Below are 19,677 nucleotides of genomic sequence, written 5' to 3' on the forward strand. Positions count from 1 at the left end.
GGGGCCTGTGGGAAGGTGGCTGGACACTTGCTGGAGAAGAGGGCCGGCAGTGTGGCGAGGGGTCTCAGTGACGCCCGGGCCATGTACCATGGGGCTTTTTGTCTTTTTCTTATGGACTAAACTCTTTTTTTTTTTTAAATAGATGGTTGGTGTCATGCTTTAGATGATCAGTATCATGCTTCATTGAATTTACTTTTTTTTTTTTAAGGAGGGCGCAGCGCACAGTGGCCCATGCGGGGATCGAACTGGCAACCTTGGTGTTATTAACACCATGCTCTAACCAACTGAGCTGACCGGCCACCCCTGGACTTAACTTTTGGTTAAGTGCTGTAAACATTTCCCCCAGTCCGTCATCTGTTGTTTGTCTTCAAATTATATTTATTTCCTGAAGAAAGAAATGAGCTTTCATGCAGTAAAATCTACTAATATTTTTGTTTATTTCCTATGATTGCGTTGTCTTTTGAAATTTTTTTTTCCAGCCCAAGATGTAAGAAATAACAAACTTTCTCCTAGAATAAAGCAAGCTTTTCAGAAGAAAAAGGAGACAAACCCTTGAATTTGGGGTCATATTTTCCTTATTCCTCCTCACAGCTATTGACTGACTCTCAATCTTCATTTGACACAATAGTGTTTGTGTCCAGTCTGAGCTCTGGATCTAGAGGCCCTGGATGCTGCCGTAGTTGCCCCAGCCCACGGTGGGCCCTGGCTTCTGGGGGCGGGCCAGGGTGAGCAGGTGTGGCTGGTGAGACGCGCCAGGAGCAGTGAGTGGTTAGGAGTGGAGACCGAGGAAGAGGCCTGCTCCCTGTCCAGCTCCAGTTGGGCCCCGGGGAGGGAACTCAGCATTAATCCCTCCAATTGGGGTGAGGGTGGAGGGCGTGGCCTCATACCTGAGCAGGCAGGTGAGCACCGGGGAGTCAAGTTCATTCTCTGCCAGCAGCCGTGAGCCTGGACCACCATGCTGTCCTCGTTGGGTGCCACACAGAGGTAAGGCAGGCGACAAAGTACTTCTTTAATCGTCCGACATTCTGAGAACCTGCAGAAAAGAACTGTCCTGTGTGTTATCTTTAAGAGGAAGTCACCGTGGGTTTGGAGCTATTTCCCACTAACCCTTCCCTGAACTCACCCCTCACTGGTCCTGGGCCCCTGGGGAACACAGGCTTAGGGGCAAGAAGAGGATAATTTAGTTTGAGCCGAAGGCCTTGGTGGCTGGCTGCTGGGGACCTGAGCCCTCCTGTCCTCGGCCCTGCGGTCACCTCCCTGTGGCCATTCCCCTGTGTTTGCAGCCACCCTCCAGGGAGCTTCCTGGAGTTAGTTGAGCCTCCACCCTGAGCTCCTGACACTCATCGGGGCCAGTTACCTGCGTGTGCATTTTAGGATGCTCTGGGGGGCCTGAGTGACTGAGAGTGCGCCCCCTGTCATGGAGTCCGGCGTCCCTGCCTGCCAGCTCTAGGTAACGAATGGCTGTGTCCCATTTAGATTCTCAGGCACTTAGAGGTTGGGAGGGAGGTGGGTGTGGTCTGGAGATACTTCGCATTTCACTTCCCTGCCTCACCCCACATGCTCTGAAGAGAGTCCAGCGTCTCTGGGTGCCCTCCACTCTACCCATCCCCACCCTCCCCGGGGTGGGGGTGACCAACCTCTTTGAAGCGTGAGAGTGAGGACGGTACCCCGGGGGCCCAGCCAAGATGGGGGAGGGTCCTGGGTGTCCCCCTCCTCGTGGACACAGATGTTGTCACCACACTGTGAGGAGGAGGCATGAAGGCTGGGGGGGGGTCACTCCATGAGCTGGGGGCCAAGCCCAGGTTTCGCTGGCTGCCCCCGTCCCCTGTGCACATGGCAAGCGAGGGACCAAGTGGGAGCCCAGGGCATAGGTTGCCCGGTGGGACAGCAGATGTCAGCTCTGACACAAGACCAGGTCACTCTCAGCGTCTCAGGTTCACGGGTTCGGTGCAAAGTCCTTGAAGGAACAGGCTCCTGAGTCTCTTCAGCCACACAGAGTCCCTGTCCCCACAACCCTAGTGACACTGACACCCAGAGGCCCTTGTTTATTTTCCCCAAACTGTGCAAACATTTGCAGGCTCTTTGGGCTTGTCCCAGCTTGTTGACAGGTGGAGTGAGCCACGGCCCTGGGACAGAGGGACAACTGTGAGCAGGCTCAGCAGACAGGAGCCATGGGGATAGAGAGGGGGACAACTGTGTGCAGGGTGGCCGGGCGGGGGACCTAGTGGCCCTGGGTGGTCAGAGGAGCTGTGTGCAGCAGGGCCAAGGCTCCCTGGGTGACGTGTGGCGTCTCGGTGAGCCTCCTGACCTGGGATGGATTCAGGCACAAACCCTCCTCACCTGTCTCACAGTTCTGGGCACCCCTGATCTGGGGGCATCTCCCCAGGCTCCTGTAGCTGCTGGGGACCCCAGCCCAAGGCTGTGGAGTTATTGACTCTGTGGCAGCTGTTGGATGGGCATGCAAATGTCTGAGTCCCGGCCTTGGGACAGGCTCTCTGAAAACCCAAGTTTCTAGTTGTTTGAGGCTCAGTTCTGTGGAGAGAAAACAACCTCTGCAGTGCTGAGGCCTGAGCAGTTGCGCCTGTGGGGACTGTGTGACCCGTGAGGTACTGTGTGCTTGGCTACCACCGGACTCTGAGAGGACCCCACTCACTGTTTAGGCAGAACCTGATGCCCCTGCTGGGAGGGACACTGGCACCTTCCCTGCGTGCCAGTGAGGACACAGGAGTCCGGGACGCTGGCAGCTGCGGAGCTGAAGGAGGGGTTGGCATGCCCACAGTTCTCAGATAGTCTCTGTCCTGTTTCATTCTGTATTTATTTTAATCTGTTCTACGTATATTCTTTTCTACTCTGTATCTATTTTATATTTACTGTGTATTTATTCTGTCCCAGCCCATCCTACTCTCTCTGCTCCATTCCACTCTGTTCTACTCCATATTTATTCTACTCTGTTCTGTGGGAGAGTTGGCCGCCACCCCTGCCTTGATGGTGAAACCCGCCGAATAGACTTCACCACAGACAGCATCTAGCCCACCACTGAGCGCTCCGTTCTCACTGCTCAGCATGCAGCAGTGGCATTTGGGAGAAGGGGCAGGTCCCCATGGGTGGAGGGGACATGGGCCACCTTGGGCTCTCCTCGCATCAGCAATCTGTATAACAATGCCCCTGAGACCTGGCCGCCGGAAGTGAGGACTTGCCGCACCTCAGGATCAGTGGTCGCCCACGGCCTGCCTGGCACCTCCAGGGGCTGCGTTTGCCTGGACAGGCCCAGACAGCCTCACACTCACTGGCTCTCAGCTGGGGCACCTGTTTCCCCTCAAGGCCTTCCTCCCAGTGTGACAACGGCTTCCTTGGGTGGCCATCGTAGGCGGTGTTTCAGGGGAGCAAAGGCAGAAGCTGCAGGACTCTTAAGGCCAAGCTCAGAATCACACAGCATCACTTCTGGCACATTTCGTTGGTCAAAGCAACGCCCCGTCCTTCCCAATTCAACGGGTGGTGAGATGGGTGCCATCTCGATGGGAACAGGGATGGCAGGTGGGCGGTAGGTGCTGGGATAGGCATTGATGCTACGTTTCTCCTCTGTCATGTCCCACAGGTGGTGACGACATGGCCTTCCTTTCCTTTTCTAGAAGACTAGAAGAAGCCCTGGGTGGAGGGTGGCCCACACTCCTTCTCTTGTTATTTTGGGGATGTCAGGTTTGGACGTCCAACATCCCATCCCTGCTTGGTTTTGGTTTGGTGTATATATGATGGCCTCCACCCTGGCACTGATGGGATCTTCAGTGCTGGGAGCTGCCCCTGGCCGTGGGGGTACCTGTGCCCGGCCTAGAGCTGATCCCTTTGTGGGGGGCACCGAGGCCAGCTCCTGACTGATCTTGTTCAGGCCACAGAGCCAGGGAGGGGCCTGGGGTGCCTGGTTTCCTGAGGGTGCAGCCTTTCCAGCCAAGTGCTTGTCTGTGGGGAGGGAACCCAGGGCAACTGTTCAGTCTTGTCCTTGGCCCCTGCTAATTAAATGCTGCCTCTGCACTCACACCCTTGGTTTTTCCTCATGCCCTACAGGGTACTTGGGGCTCAGTAAGGACCAGGTGAAGGGAAGACAGATGGATGGATAAGCAGTGACTGCTGTTTTGGGGGTGGAGGGGAGGCTTTATCTGATTACTTTGGATCCTACACATCAGTCCTGGGTTGGGGCCTTGGATCAGCAGAGGGAGAATTTGTTCTGAAAAAGTGGTCTCCTGGACGACATCTGAGTTCTAACAGTGCAGCTGCAAAGAATTGAGACATCACATTGCCTCAAGGCCAGAGGGGTTATTGTAGATTGAAACAGGTGGTTAGCATGCAGAATCATATTAAATGCCTCTGCAAGGGGCCAGCAAACCACAGTGTTTGTGGAAAGGGGTTTTATGGTGGAACAAAGTGACATCTGGTTAGGACCATGAGGGGACACCAGCCTGCTTAGCGTTCACCATGGGCTCTTCCAGCAGGGGTTAGACGCTCACTACGTGAGCCAAACCCCCACCCCCACCAGCCCAATGGGCACTCAGGTACCAGGGACAACAAACTGCTTCCTGGGGGGCGTCTTGTGAGTTCAGCAGAAGTGACTGCAGTGCAGGAACCCTGTGATCACAGTGTGGCCTTCTAGAAGGGCATCCCTTCTCACCGGGGTGTGGGAGACTGGGTCCCTCTTGTGCCCTTGTTGCTGTCCCCACCTGCCCCACTTGGTCCCCTGCTGCAGCCCACAGGCTGACACCTGATTGTGGCGGACGCGGGCGTCCTCTCCGGGCAGGCCCCACCCTGGGTGTAAGCATATTTGACGAGCGCATTGCCATTCCAACGCTCATTAAGGCTCAGCTGGCCCCACTTTGGCTGCCGGGAGCTTCTCTGCGGTGGGTCCCGCGCTCTTGTCACAAGGACTGGGGGCGCGTTAAGGAGAGAATTACTTGTTGGAAGAGGTTGGGCGATGGTGGGAAAAGCTCCTCTCACATCCATCTGCAGGGCCTGAAATGCAGCTGTGGTAGAAGCTGAGGGTGGGGAGAGGGACAGCACGCACCAAATGGCGGCTTAGCATGCGCTTGTGTGTGTGCCGTGTGGATCAAGCAGGGAGTCGTTATGGGTGCTCTGGTTCTGCCATGCCGCGTGTTTGAGACCACACTCGGCAGAAGAAGGAGACAGAAGGACAAGGAGGGGGTTCGTGGAAAAAGCTGCAGTCTTGAATTGCGCTGGACATGGCGGTACACACTCGCGAGGGAATCTGCCTTTCTGTGTGGAGCCCCCAGCTCTGTCGAGCGAGCACCCCAGACCCAGATATTGTCCCAAAAGACTATTTCCTACCAGTAGGACCAGATCTTCCTGAAGGTGTGGCCTGGTTCCTGTCATACCAGACAGCAAGGACACTGCTAAGACCTGATTCTGGGGTGAATGGGTAACAGGCAGGGTGGTGAAGGAACTGGATAGAATGTACATTAAAAAAAAGGTTTTTCAGGCCGGCCGAGTGGTGCACTGGTTAAGAGCTGGCTTTGGATGCCAGCTCTGAGCAGCAGGGCCCCGGCTCGGATCCCACATGAGGGCCAGTGACGCTGCGCCCTCTACAGCTAAGATGCTGAACAACAGCTCTACCTGGAGATGGGCTGCCTTGAGTCACCGGTGACAGCATAGACTGCAGTGGAGCTGTAGTGGGCTGCCATGGGCTACCGTGAGTGGCTGGTAGCTGGCGTGAGCTGCCAAGAGCTGCCGTGAGCGGCCGTCCAATGGCTGGTGACCGATCTCCCTCACCCGGGAAGAACGCAATGATAATACCAACATGGGCCAATGAAGCCACATCCTCCACAACTAGACTGAAGAACAAAAGGGCAGTAACTTGTCAGTTCCCCTCCCCCAATTCCCCAATAAAATCTTTAAAAAAAAAAAAAAAGGGTTTTTTTGTCCTAGTGATAAACAGCAAGAACTGGAACTTGGATATTATTTCATTCACAATTGCACAAAAACTATTGATAGCATATCAGGATAAACAAACAGGACCTGTCGGGAAGGCAATGTTGTAACCCAGCCCTGTGTCTCCAGCTCCTACCAGCGCTCTCCTTTCCCTTCCTGGGGCAAACCCTCTGGCTTCTGGCATCCAGCTGAGCCCCCCTGCCCACGATGGCTCTGCTGTGTCCTGACCTGGTTCTCTCCACCGGACGTGTTTTGCTGGATGTGTCTTGGCCCTCCCAGCCCTCCAGGAGGTTTTCCTACCTGCTCCCTACAGAAGGACACCGATGTGTGTTTCCTTCTGTTTAGTCCCCTGGAGAGGACAATGTGGCCCAGTGGTTAATGCGGCTCAGGGCCCCAGAGCTCTTCTGCAGCGTGGGGCCTTGGGCAAGGCATGCGACTCTCTGTGCCCAGTGCATAACAGCGACCCACTGGGACTCCATGGGGGTAGAGTACGTTGGGTGCTGAAACTAGGAAACACGTGGTGACTACAGGATAAGCCCCTGGGCACATCCTCACCAGGCAAAGGAGGCTCTGTACATTTTAACTCAGTGGTCCTGGGAGGTGGTGCCAGTCAGAACACCAGGGACACTGAGGTGTTCCAGCCCTATTGCTTCCCTGATATAGGCACAGCATCTCCCTTGGGTGTCCCAGCCTAGGGGTCATTGCTGTACCCCACTTGCTGAGTTCCTGGCACCCAGGCAGGCCCTCTAAGGGTCCCTTTTTGTGAGGACCCTCCCTCCAGTGGGGCAGAATGTCAGGACATGCCACCTCTCAGTCCCCTCTCCTGATGAGCCCCTGGGGTGCGAGCTCCCAAGGGCCCCCTGACCTGCTCTGGCCTCCGCTCTGACTCCCAGCGGCTGGGTCTGCCTCCTGGCTTCTTGTTTCTTGGGGGGGCCGAGGGGGCGCGTAGTCTGATTATGCATCCCCCAGGGCCTCCACAGGCTGCCACACAGTAGGTGTTCGATAGGAGCTCTTACATGGATGATTGGGGGGGTAAGGTGGGTGTCGCTGGGCCCTCCCATGCCCGACGGGGCTGATGGGCTTCTCTGCCTGCAGGTGCTTTGGGGCCATTGTCCTCTTGGTCCTGACCCTGTTTCTGCTAGCCAGCCTCCAGCACATGGATGTCACCGTGTTCTTACCGTGAGTGTTGCATTGGGCACCCCTTGGTTTGGGCACTGCTCCCTCCCAGACCAGTACCGGGGCCCCCAGCCTGCCCACCTCTGGGTGGCACCCAGTACAGGCCAGTGACTGTGATGGGGATCACACCTCCCTGCTGGGCCTCAGTCTCCCCTCTATAAGAAGAGGGCTGGGCCCTTCCTTTTGGGGACCTATTAGCTTCCTGGGGCTCTCTTGCAGGCAGCGAGGAGGTCTCTGAGAGGGTGGGGGCCTGGGCTGGGCTGGGGGTGTCTTGGGTAGAGCTGCTGTGGGCAGAGGGTGACCAGGTGCTAGGAGGCAGGGCTGGGGCCCATAGTGGGTCAGGGGAGGTTCAGGACCCTGTCCCTCTGCCTGCGGCGGCACAGCCCCTGTGAAGCGTGTGGTCCACGAGGATGGCCACACGGTCCCAGCGCCTTAGCCTGGCTGCTGGGACGGTCTTGAGACCCCAGGCCACCTTCCCCTGCCCCCACCCTTCTGGTTGGATCTCTATGGGAGATGGGGAAGTGCCAAAGACCCCTGGGTTTCTTTGCCACCTATCTCTCCCCATTGTACCCAGGGCCAGCGTAGGCCTCTGGACCCTGTCCCCTACTACCCTGCTTTGAGGCCCTGCATGGGGCAGGGTGGACACCTGCTGCTGTAGGCTGGAGTCCACAGCTGGGTGGGCACTAGCATGGGATCACAGGAGTGGGCACCAGCGTCCACCTGGCCCTGTGGTCAGGTTGGCCAGTCTTGGCTGATTTGAAGTGTCAGCCAAGAAATGCCAAATGTGTGGCCCAGGTCACTGGGCCAGAGCCATGCCAGGGCCCTGCGAGCCAGATAGGAAGGTGAGGCTGAAGGGGGTGCCAGGGCCACTTAGAAAGAATCATGTCTGTGCCAGTGGGTCCTCAGGGGCTGCAGGTTTGGGGGTTCTCTAGGTTAGGGGGAGCACAGAGGTAGAGCTGGGGGTTATGGGGTTGGCGTGTCACTGGTATGGGGAGTACAGATTGGGGGATCTTGGACTGAGGGGATCATGGTGATAGGAGATGGTTTTGGGGTCTCCATGTTGAGGGGATTGCTGGGTTGGGGGTCATGCAGTTGGGGGGAGCAGGGTGGGGGGTTGCCGGGCTGGGGTGTCTCAAGGTGCGTGTTGGTGGGGGAGCTCCCTCGCTAACGGCGGCTAACTGTGCTCTCCTCCCAGCCTGCTCAGGGACCAGGCTGAGGCGCCACCCATCACCAACGTCATGTTCCTCAAGACGCACAAGACCGCCAGCAGCACCGTGCTCAACATTCTCTTTCGATTTGCGGAGACGCACAACTTGTCCGTGGCGCTGCCCGCTGGCTCGCGCCTCCACCTGGGCTACCCCTGGCTCTTCCTGGCACGCTATGTGGAGGGCGTGAAGCAGGGTGGCACCCAGCCACGTTTCAATGTCATGTGCAACCACCTGAGGTTTAACCTGCCTGAGGTGCGGCCAGGGGGAGTGCTGCAGGGGGTGGGACTCAGCCCAGGGCCCACTTTTGGCTTTGAAGTGCGACCATGGGGAAGAGATCGTGGCCTGGAGGCTGGAGAGACTAAGGCTGGGGGCGTGTGTGCAGGGATCTGGAAGGAGGGGGCTGGTAGAGGCCTCTTGGAAGGCCCCGCTAGCACCCCCACCCCCTTGCACCCCACTGCCAGTTGACAGCCATTGCTTTTGGAGTCAGAAGCAGCCGCCCCGCAGCCTGCCACCATCTCCTCTCTTCTTCTCCGTCTTCCTTTTGGTTCCCAAACCCGCCCAGTTCTTCCCACCCCAGGTCCTTTGCATGCACTGTCCCTTTTGGTGGGGAAGCTCTTCACAGCTCCTTCTGTGGGTCATTTGGGTCTCAGCTTAGAGGTCACCTCTTCTGGGTGGGTTGTGGGGGGGGGGTTCCCTGACCTCCCTTCCAGGAGAGAGAGGACGGAGGGGAGAGGATTTTTGGTGTGGGTGGTGGCTGGTTCAGGTGATTTGGATCATTGTGGACAGTCATGGAGGGTGGCGGTCAGGGGAGCAAGGTGGCCTGGACAAGATGCAGGGAGATCAGGTGAGAGAGGCGTGGGTGGGCAGGTCCAAGTGTGCTGTGGGGTGGGGGGTGCGGGAGAAGAGACCACCTGTCCCACGGGACACCCCCAAGGAGCCCTGAGCGTCAGCAGCCCTGTTCTGTCTTCACACAGGTGCAGAAAGTCATGCCCAACGATACTTTCTACTTTTCCATCCTCAGAAACCCCGTCTTCCAGCTGGAATCTTCCTTCATCTATTACAGAGACTACGTCCCCGCCTTCAGGGACGCCGCGAGCCTGGACACCTTCCTGGCCTCCCCGCTCACCTACTACAACCGGAGTCGGAGCCTGCGAAACGCCCACGCCAGGAACAACATGTGGTTCGACCTGGGCTTTGACTCCGACGCGCCCGCGGAGGAGAGCTACGTGCGCGCGCGCCTGGCTGAGGTGGAGCAGCGCTTCCAGCTGGTGCTCATCGCCGAGCACTTCGACGAGTCCATGGTGCTGCTGCGGCGCCGGCTGCGCTGGCAACTGGACGACATCGTGTCCTTCAGGCTCAACTCGCGCAGCCAGCGCAGCGTCACCAGGCTGACGCCCGAGGGCCAGGAGCGGGCCAAGCGCTGGTGCGCCCTGGACTGGCGCCTCTACCAGCACTTCAATCGCAGCTTCTGGGCCCAGGTGCGCGCGGAGCTGAGTCCGAGGCGCCTGCGCTCCGAGGTGGCGCGGCTGCGGGCGCGGCGGCGCGAGCTCACGGCCCTGTGCCTGCAGGACAGCAAGCCCAAGGACAAGCAGCAGATCACTGACCGCCGCCTGCGCCCCTACCAGTCTGGCGACGCCGACATCCTGGGCTACAACCTCCGGCGGGGCTTGGACAACCAGACGCTGCAGGTGTGCCAGAGGATGGTCACACCTGAGCTCCAGTACATGGCCCACCTGTATGCCCTGCAGTTCCCGGAGAAGCCCCCCAAGGACATCTCCTTCCTGGAGGAGTAGCCCCGCCCGACTGTTGCCAGCCCCTCTGCTGTCACCCTGGGAGGCCTCGGGCATGGCCTCAGGAACAGAGCAGGGCTCCTGGGGCATCTGGAGACCCAGTCTCCCCAGACCATGGGTCTTGTGGGTGAGGATGTCTATGAAAAGAACTACCCGTGACCCACCCTCTTGATGAGGGACCCAAATCTAAGACAGTAGGCACACATGACGTGTGAGGATGTGAACCTAGTCGCCAAATAGAAAAGTCTTACAAGGTAAGAAAGTGAGAGTGATAGTTAATGACATGTCAACACGCAGCCCATCAGGGGGGCAGGAGCCCAGGCAGTGGCCAGCTGTCAAGCAGATGAGATGACCCCCCCCACCCTCTTCTCACCCACCCAGTTTCCTTTAGTAAATCTCTCAGGCCCCAAGGAGCTGAAGGGACATAGCAGATGCGTCATTTCCTCATGGACATCACACGATGTCTTAATTTTCGCAGAGCCTGTTTCTCCCTTTGAAGCCCTGTCACACTGGGGGTGGGGGCGCAGGAAAAGGAGGGCAGGCAGGTCCCAGGGCATCTCTGAGGAGGCCAGCCCTCTGAGAGCCCCTTTCACAGACCACCTCTCCGGAGGCCCTGGCCCAGGCAGTGGTCACCTGGGAAGCGGTCACCTGGGCAGCGGTGACCCGGGCAGCGGTCACCTGGGCAGTGGTCACCCATGAAATCACCTCGGAGACAGCAGGAGGGGATGGGGCTAATGGGGCCTGGCTGGCAGGAGCCCTGGGAGGCGCTGGCGCTGGGGAAGGGTGGGAAGCTCACCTGCCTGGTCTGAGCCAGGCTCCTGAGCACAGACATAGGGCTGGAGCCCAATGAGGGCCGAAGGTGCTGAGTCCTGGGGGCCAGGGGAGGGACACCCAGCTGGCACGCAGAGGTTCATGGAGGGTCTGAGCGCTCACTTTTGTTCTTAGGAGAGGAGTCTCTGCAGCAGACCTGGGGGTAGCTGTGGCCACCCTGCCCCCAGGTCCTGAGCGCCTCCCAGGTAGAGTGGGCCGGCCAGCATAGAGGAGCCTTGTGTGGCCCCATCCTGACACTGTCTTCCGCCCTGGGTGTCCTCCTGCACCCCCAGCCCCCCTGTGCTGCACCAGAGCTGCAGGGCTGGCAGGAGGGTCCTGGGTGCTGACGCAGCTCGGGGACAAGGCCAGCTCCCGCCTCCTGCCCACACAGTGGGCCCTTGTCTCTGTGCGTGTGGGGCTGAGAGGCAGGCAGGCACTCCCGCGGCCGCCCACAGCCAGCTCTGCGGCTTTCCTGTGGTGCCTGGTAAGTCCCCACCTGCTCCCTGCACCCGGCTGCCCGCCAGTGGCCAGGGTCTGGCTCCTTCTGTCCCCTCTGGACGCCCCTCATTGGGCTGAGGGCCATGGGCATGTGGACCGAGGGCTCTCTGGCCAGAGGTTCCACATGGATCCCCAATGGGACAATTTCCTGGCCCCCGGGTGAGGTGTGACATTGAAAGGCAAGGTCTGGGGGAGGGAAGTAGAGTTAGAGGATAGGAAGGATGCAGACGGGATGTCGAGGCCCAAAGCCGCGGGCCTAGCCCCAGCCTGCAGGATCGGATAGGCCACGAGTGACGATACTCCGCCAAGCACAAGGACCTGTCATTGAGTCCTTGCCTGGGACACGGCACAGGGCACTCAGGTTAGACTGGAGCCCTAGCCTGAGGTGACAGAGCCAGGAGGGTCCTCTTCCTGATTTCTCTGCTCTTCATATGTGTGCATTTTAGTTCCTGGTCCAAAGAACAAAAGAAGTGGTGACACAGGAGGGAGGGTATGGTGCTGGCCCTGAGTGTTCCAAGACAGAGCCCCAACAGGACAGGCTGCAGGCAGGTCTGGGGCAAGCCCCTGTGGAGGCATAACGACCCCCAGCAACGTTCCAGGGGTCCAGGGTCAGGGGCCAGGTTCTCTCGGATGCCTCAGCTTCCCGTTCTGTGACGTGCCTCTCTGGGAGGGCCCCACTGGGAGGATGGCCCGAGGCTAAGAGGTTGGTTCCAGTTAACCCTGGGACATATCCATCTGTTCAAGCCAAAACCCCGGAACCTGCTAAATTGGCCAAACTGGGCAGGTCCGGCTGCCCGGGAGGCCCGCTTCCTCCTCTTAGACTGAGGGGGCCTACCTGGGACTTCGAGGCTCTGGCCCGGGCAAGGAGTGCCCAGCAGTCCTGTCCCACTCTGTCCAGTGAGCAGAGACTGACCAGCTGGTCTGGGAGCCTCCCTCTTTGCCATCTGTCCCCTGGGGGACTGTCCTGGGCCCCCTGCTTCTGCTGACACCAGCTCCCAGTGGTCCCAGGCCCAGGGGAGTGAGCCAAGTGGAGAGAATGTCCCACTGTGTCCATTCAGCCCGGAGGGACACGTGGCACTAACATCTGCCCCTTGGATGCAGAATGGGGGTGGGGCCCAGGGCTTCAGGGACACGGACAGCCGTTCTCAGAAACCCCAGATCAGGGTGGGATGGGCAGACCTGGGGTTAGGCAGGGGTCTGCTGGGCTCAGCAGGCAGCAGGGCTGTCCTGGATAGAGGTGGCCCAGGCAGAGGTTTCTGTCTGTGTTGGGGACCTCAGGCATGGAGACACGCCGTCCTATGCATCTGAGCAAGGCCCCTCGTTTAGGGGTGTGTGTGTGTTCATTCCCGTCAACCGCTCCCTACCCGACTGTCTCCTAGGACGCGCTGTGTGCAAGGACTTGATCTGAGTGCTCTGTCCCTCTTCCCCCTGCAGCCCATGCAGCCCACCCTCCGTGGGGCCAGCCAGAGAAAGACGCCCTCTGGCAGAGGGCTTGTCGAGGCCCTGCCCTGTGAGTCTCCCTCAGGACCATGCTCCCGGGGAATAGGGTTAGGCTGCTCCAGGCCCCCTCGTCACCCCCACAGGAGCCCAGTGGAGGTTTAGGGAGCTGGGCATGGGACTAGGGGCAGGTGGGGAGGCGAGGGCCTTCTTTATCCTTGCTGAATCACCAGGTGCTCTCTCCTGTCAGGGCCCCCTGGAACCTGGAATGTCACCTCCCCTTTGCCCTGCCACCCTTAGCTCTGCACTCCAGGAAGTCCACCCAGCCTCTGCCACCGCCCCCGTACCCCCCAGCCAGGCTCTTCTCCTGTGTGTGCGCCAGCTAAGGGGGGCTCAGTGGGAGACGGCGCCATCTTCCTCCCCTCACAGTGTGGGAGCAGCTGCTGCCTGTGCACAGACTGGAGCCGGTGTGCCTCCCACCGCTCCTGCGGTCCCTTTCTGCCAGATGTGGGAGGGGACGGTGGTATGGCGTTGACTTCCCAGGCCTTGTTGGGGTTCCTCTTGCTACCTCTCTGGCCTTCACCATCCCTAGCTCTCTTAAGGCACTCGTGGGAGCTATTCGGGGCACCCTGTGGGTGGCAATTGGTCTGCTGGACCTCCCCACGACCCCCAGCCTTGCTCAGAATGTCTCACTGGGGCCTGGAATTCAGGCCCCTTCTCTGCAGACCCGTTGGGACACACCTTGGTTTGAACAGGTGTCCCCCACCTCTCCTGGCCACTCCCCGGAACCTCTGACCCTGGTGACCCCTCAGGGCTGAACCAGGTGGTGGCAGGAGCTAGGGCGCGTTCCTCCCGGAAGCCTTGTGCCTGTGTGTCTGTGTGAATGTAAGTCTGTCTGTTTTTTTTCTGTCTAGTGAGTCTGTTTCTGTGTCTCTGTTTGCCATGGCTCCCAGGGTTGTGGGACCTGTATTTGGGGACACTGAACCCCTCCTTGCCCAAAGCTTTGGGCCCTGATTGTACACCTGGCCAGCCGTGTGCTGGGCAGGTTCATGACGACACATCCCAGGCACATGGGTGGGTGGGGTAGCGGGTCGGGGCTCTGGCCAGGCTCCCTCGCATCACCTCCCTGAGCTGTGTCCACAGGAGGCAGGGGCTGATTCCAGACATTTGGGGGAGCATCGACCGTGGAGGAGAAGGGGTTAGGGATCCAGGGACGGGTCCGTGGGGGGTGGGCACAAGAAGGCAGCTGGGCGTGGATGGAGGCGCCTGCAGAGACCCCTCCTCCATCCAGACCAAGAGACGGAATCGTGCACTGGCCCTGCCCGCAGAGCATGGGGCCCCCCCGAGCCCCCGCGCGGAACGTGCTCTTCCAGAGCGAGCGCAGCGGCCTGACCTACCGCGTGCCAGCGCTGCTGCCCGTGCCCCCGGGGCCCACCCTGCTGGCCTTCGCGGAGCAGCGACTCAGACCCGACGACACGCACGCCCACCGCCTGGTGCAGAGGCGCGGCACGCTGTCGGGGGCCTCCGTGCTGGTGAGAGACTGGGCGGGGGATGGGGCGGAGGTGGGCGCCCCCTGCGTGAGGCCCGGAAACTGAGGCCCCCACCTCCCGGCAGTGGGGCGCCGCGCGCGTGCTGGGCACCGCAGCCCTGGAGGGACACCGCTCCATGAACCCCTGCCCGGTGCACGATACGCGCACCGGCACCGTCTTCCTGTTCTTCGTGGCCGTGCGTGGCCGCACGCCCGAGGCCGCACAGATCGCCGCGGGCAGGAACGCAGCGCGCCTCTGCTGCGTGACCAGCCAGGACTCGGGGCGCAGCTGGGGCGCAGCGCGGGACCTCACCGCTGAGGCGGTGGGCGGCGCCGAGCGGGGTAGGTGGGCACAGGGGGTGTCTGCAGGCGGTAGGGTGGGAGAGGGTCTGACCGGAAGTCCCTGGGCTGCCCGTCCCCGCCCCGCTCCCCACCCCCAGCCTAAGCGACAAGATACAGACAACATTTGTGGGCGGTCTCATCCCAGAACCCCTCAGCCTCTTAAAGGGCTGTTGGTCACACCCAGCCAGGCCTGCGGCAGGAGAAGGCTCTTCTACCTGCCTGAGCTGTCTCTTAATCTGAGCCCCCAAACCCCAAGACCTCAACTCCCTAACCATTTCCTCCTCCACCTCCTCCTTTCACCCCGCCCAGGGGGGGCCCAGCCTGGGTTGTGGGCAGGTCAGGCAGGTCGGCCTTACCTCAGAGGTTTCCCTCAGCTTCTGCTGGCCTCTCCCCAAGGGCCTGACCATCCACTGCTCCCAGGGGCCACCCCAACCCTGGCAGGCCCTGAGACGCACAGAGCTAATGAAAACGCTAGCTGCTGGTGTAGACTCCACCCCAGGGGACTCAGGCTCAAGGCCACGAGAGGCTGCCGAGACCCAGCCCTGAAGCTCGGCACACCTGACCCCCTCGGCTGCCCCTGTCTGGACAGTGCTCACACCTATCTATGTTCAGGGACTGGCCACCTGCTGACATGCCGAGAAGCTAGCCAAATGGCCTGCCTGGGCTCCCCACTCCTGCTAATGGCCTGGAGAGGCTGGTCCACGCCAGGAGGACTCAGGGTGGCTGGGAGGAGCGGAGGCGTGGTCAGCGGTGGCTTCCTCACAAGCTGTGCCCTAGTCTGAGGCACTGCCCTCCCCCACCTTTACCGGTCCCCGCAGCTGAGGCTGTCCCCTTGTGGGGTAACCAGCAGCCCCTCCCATCTGCAGACTGGGCCACATTTGCTGTGGGTCCCGGCCACGGCATCCAGCTGCGCTCGGGCCGTCTGCTGGTGCCGGCCTACACCTACCGCGTGGACCGGCGTGAGTGTTTTGGCAAGATCTGCAGGACCAGCCCCCACGCCTTCGTTTTCTACAGCGATGACCACGGCCAGACCTGGCAGCACGGAGGCCTTGTGCCCAACCTGCGCTCGGGCGAGTGCCAGCTGGCTGCAGTGGATGGAGGGCAGGCCGGCGTTGTCCTCTACTGCAATGCCCGGAGCCCCCTGGGCCGTCGTGTGCAGGCGCTCAGCTCAGATGAGGGCACCTCCTTCCTGCCCGGGGAGCTGGTGCCCACCTTGGCTGAGACGGCCCGTGGCTGCCAGGGCAGCATCTTGGGCTTCTCGGCCCCGCCCTCTAGCAGGTCTGGGGATGAGGGCTGGTCGGTGGGCTCCAGGAAGGCTCCCTCCCCTCCAAGCCTCTGTCCTGGAGTCCAGGCACCCCTAGAGGAGGGTGTTGGAGACACCCAAGGGGGTGGGGGGCTGGGCGGGACAGAGGGATGTGGGGACAGCCCAGGGGACCCTGGCTCCGGGGAGCCTAGCCCAAGGCCTGGGCTCGGTGGGGACAGGGAGACCTGGATTCTGAAGCCCCCTGGGCCCCCTGCTGCCTTGTCTCAGAGCTCCACGTGGCTGCTGTATTCCCACCCTGCGGGGCGCAGAGCTCGGCTCCATATGGGCATCTATCTGAGCAGATCCCCCCTGGACCCCCACAGCTGGACGGAGCCCTGGGTGATCTATGAGGGCCCCAGTGGTTACTCTGACCTGGCGTCTGTTGGGCCCAGCCCTGAGGGCTCCCTGACCTTCGCCTGTCTGTATGAGAGCGGGGCCAGGGTCTCCTACGAGGAGATTGCCTTCTGCCTGTTCTCCCTTCGTGAGGTCATGGACAACGTGCTGCCGGTCCCCAAGCCACTTAGCCTCAGGAGCAAGCCTCAGGAGCACTGCTGGCCATCCTGAAGGGCCCTCTGGCCAGGCTTGGCCCCTGGGAGGAGGGGTGTGGGGGCGGGCAGGGACGATGGGGTGGCGTGACCCCAGGCCTGGGCAGAGCTCTGGGGCGCAGGCTTCAAGGTGCCTCTGTCCCTTGGGAGAGTCGTGAGGGTGGATCTTTGGGAAGGGCCCTGTGCAATTACACAGAGCTTCAGTTCTAATACTTCCGAACAAACAGGGCTGGTCTTTGAGAGGGGGCGTGCAGCTGAAAGTGGCGGGAGGTGGGCTCAGTGCCCTGTAGGGGCAGGAGGTGGGCGGTGGGCAAGGGACCCTGGATGGCAGGTCCGTGCCTCATGGTTCTGGGGTCCTGGCATTTGGCTCTTTAATCTTGCTCTGCTTTCCGCCTTTTGAACAGGAAATAAAGGGACGTTTCTCTTGAGTTCTTTCTTCACCAAAGCCCTGGGGAGGGCCCCAGTGCCCTCGCCCGCTTCTCTGACCACCGCCCCACCTTGGCCGCGCTCTCCAACGCAGGGGCCATCAGAGGTGGGGGCAGGATGGGGACAGGAAAGGCTCATCGCGTTGTGGCCGCCCCCAGGTGTGTCTGGGGTCTGAGAACAGGCTGCACTTCCTGCTGCGGGAGCAGGCGTTGGGGCCCCCGGGCCAGGTCACCACTCAGGACCTGCGCCCTCATGGAAGCACCTTTTTATTTCTTCTCCTCTTCAAAGTCTTCATTTCTGGTTATAAAAATAAAACACACTCATTGTAGGGAATTTGGGATATGCAGAAAACTATAAAAAAAAGTTAAACGTGACCTCACACAGACCCCCTCATGGCCACAAGGGCGGTGATCTTTTTGGTGTCTCTTCCTGGCTTCTTTTTCTTCTTTTAAAAAGATTCAGCGCCTTTTAGCACAAGCGCTCCCTGGTCTGTCACACTCATCAGTTGCCTTTTGTGGCTCTGAGCATAATTTCTTCACAAATCTCCTGCTGGGTGACTTGGCGCTGGTCGGTTCCCAGCTATGAATCTTGTTTTCTGAGCACCTTTGGGGAGTCTTTGGGTGATCCCGGTTTCCAGTCACCTCCTTATATTGGGTTGTGGGATAGCATGCTGCCTTCCCAAAGGGTGGGAATGTCCAGGAAGCCCCTGAGCCACCAAGGGCCCACAGCGACCCAGGGAACTCAGTCTCCATGGGAGCAGGACGACCCCTTCAGTGCTCACCTTCATTCTCAGCACCCCCCCCCCCCCCCATGAGGACAGCTGGTCTGCCTGGGGCTCTTGGGCAATAGTAGGAGTTCGCTTTTACAAAATCTGGTTTTAAAATCTAAACCAGAGAAGCCAACAAAGATGGGCCAGGGGTGGGGGTGGGGTGGGGGCTTTTCTGGAGGCACAGAACTCACAGGTGTGGAGTGCTTGGCCCGTCGTTCACTTCTGGACTGGGCGGGTAATGTCCCCCAAATTCATGTCCACTTGGAACCTCAGATTGTGATGGATTTGGAAATAAGGTCTTTGCAGATGTGATTAATTAAGGACTAAGAGGTTGTCCTGGATGAAGCTGGGTCTTTAAAAGAGGCGGGAAAGGACACTCAAGTAAAAAGCACCTGGAGACGGAGGCAGAGACAGGACTGATTTTGCCACAAGCCAGGGACCCCCGTCCACCCCCCGTCCAACTGAGGAGGCAGGAAAGACCCTCCTAGAGGCTCCAGGAAGCGCAGCCCTGTGACCCCCTCAAGTTCAGAGTCCAGGCTCCAGCAGTGAGTGAGGATGAACATCTGTTCTTTAAGCACCAGTTTGGGGCACTTTGGTACAACTGATACACCTTCCTTCGTTTGTCGTCCTCCTCTGTCCATTGGCACGGACCTCTAAGCAGCTGCTGGACATTGGGCCTCACCTGGGAAGGGAAAGGACAGCATGTGATGCACGCTTTACATGTTCCAGTTCATAAAATCACAGCCCCTTAAGGTGGATATTAATCCAGCTTTCCAGGTGTGGACATTGAGACTTGCCAATAGCTTCACAGTTTCGGGGTAGAAGGCAGCTTGTAATCCATTTGATGGTTTCCACATCCGTTCTTTTAAGTGTATTCCACTTCCTGTGATTAAAAAAGTCACAGTGGGCCGGCCGAGTGGCGCGTTGGTTAAGAACTGGCTTGGGATGCCAGAGGGCCCCGGTTCAGATCCCACATTTGAGGGCCAGTGACACTGCCCTCTACAGCTGAGATGCTGAACAACAGCTCTACCTGGAGCTGGGCTGCCGTGAGTCACCCGCGATGGCGTAGGCTGCAGCCCCTGTGGCAGTGGGTTGCCATGGGCTACCGTGTGTAGCCAGCAGCCAGCGTGAGCGGTCGTTTAGAAGCCGGCGACTGATCTGCCTCGCCCGGGAAGAGCGCAATGATGGTGCTAACTTGGGCCAGTGAAGCAACGTCCTCCACAACTAGACTGAAGAACAAAAGGTCAGCAGCTTGTCTGTTCCCCTTCCCCCAATTCCCCAGTGCTGTTGCCATCCCCCCAATTCCCCAATTAAAAAAAAAAAGTCACAGTGGCCACAAGTGCTTGTTTTTGTTTTTTATTTTTGTTTTTAAAGATTTTTATTGGGGAATTGGGGGGATAGGAACAGCGCTGGGGAATTGGGGGAAGGGGAACAGACAAGTTGCTGTCGTTTTGTTCTTCAGTGTACTTGTGGAGGACGTTGCTTCACTGGTCCAAATTGGCACCATCATTGCGCTCTTCCCAGGCGAGGCAGATCAGTCGCCGGCTTCTGGACGGCCGCTCACTGCGGCTGCTGACCGCTCACGCTGGCTGCTGGCTACACACAGTAGCCCATGGCAACCCACTGCCACAGGGGCTGCAGCCTACACCATTGCCAGGGACTCATGGCAGCCCAGCTCCAGGTTGAGCTGTTGTTCAGCATCTTAGCTGTAGAGGGAAGCGTCACTGGCCCTCATATGTGGGATCCGAACCGGGGCCCTCTGGCGTCCCAAGCCAGATCTTAACCATCGCGCTACTCGGCCAGCCCCACAAGTGCTTGTTTTAACTGGTGAAACCAGTACCCCCATCCCTCCTGCCCCTGGGGTGACAACACCACACAGCTACATGGCCAATTCCCAAAGTAGACCAGCTGCAC

At 59.6% G+C, this 19,677-nt stretch overlaps 2 protein-coding genes across 4 annotated transcripts; both read left to right on the forward strand.

The window, feature by feature from the left end:
* Positions 1–835: 835 nt before the first annotated feature.
* On the forward strand, positions 836–10,432 carry GAL3ST2 (galactose-3-O-sulfotransferase 2). Its single transcript, XM_019628686.1, has 4 exons — positions 836–984; positions 7,027–7,110; positions 8,303–8,567; positions 9,290–10,432. The coding sequence occupies exons 1-4, from the start codon at positions 956–958 to the stop codon at positions 10,106–10,108; spliced, it is 1,197 nt and encodes a 398-aa protein (XP_019484231.1). The 5' UTR covers positions 836–955; the 3' UTR covers positions 10,109–10,432.
* Positions 10,433–11,249: 817 nt separating this feature from the next.
* Positions 11,250–17,189, forward strand: NEU4 (neuraminidase 4). 3 transcript variants are annotated; one of them, XM_019628508.1, is made up of 4 exons: positions 11,250–11,399; positions 14,142–14,382; positions 14,465–14,720; positions 15,539–17,189. In XM_019628508.1, exons 2-4 carry the CDS (start codon positions 14,182–14,184, stop codon positions 16,585–16,587), a joined length of 1,506 nt encoding a protein of 501 aa, XP_019484053.1. In that variant the 5' UTR covers positions 11,250–11,399; positions 14,142–14,181; the 3' UTR covers positions 16,588–17,189. The 3 variants fall into 3 exon arrangements, with proteins under 3 accessions (XP_019484053.1, XP_019484062.1, XP_019484072.1); XM_019628517.1 differs by having other exon boundaries at positions 14,179–14,382; XM_019628527.1 differs by having other exon boundaries at positions 11,251–11,399; positions 15,587–17,189.
* The last annotated feature ends 2,488 nt before the right edge of the window (positions 17,190–19,677 follow it).

Source organism: Hipposideros armiger, unplaced genomic scaffold (genome assembly GCF_001890085.2).
Source record: "Hipposideros armiger isolate ML-2016 unplaced genomic scaffold, ASM189008v1 scaffold_17, whole genome shotgun sequence".
NCBI classification, from domain to species: domain Eukaryota; kingdom Metazoa; phylum Chordata; class Mammalia; order Chiroptera; family Hipposideridae; genus Hipposideros; species Hipposideros armiger.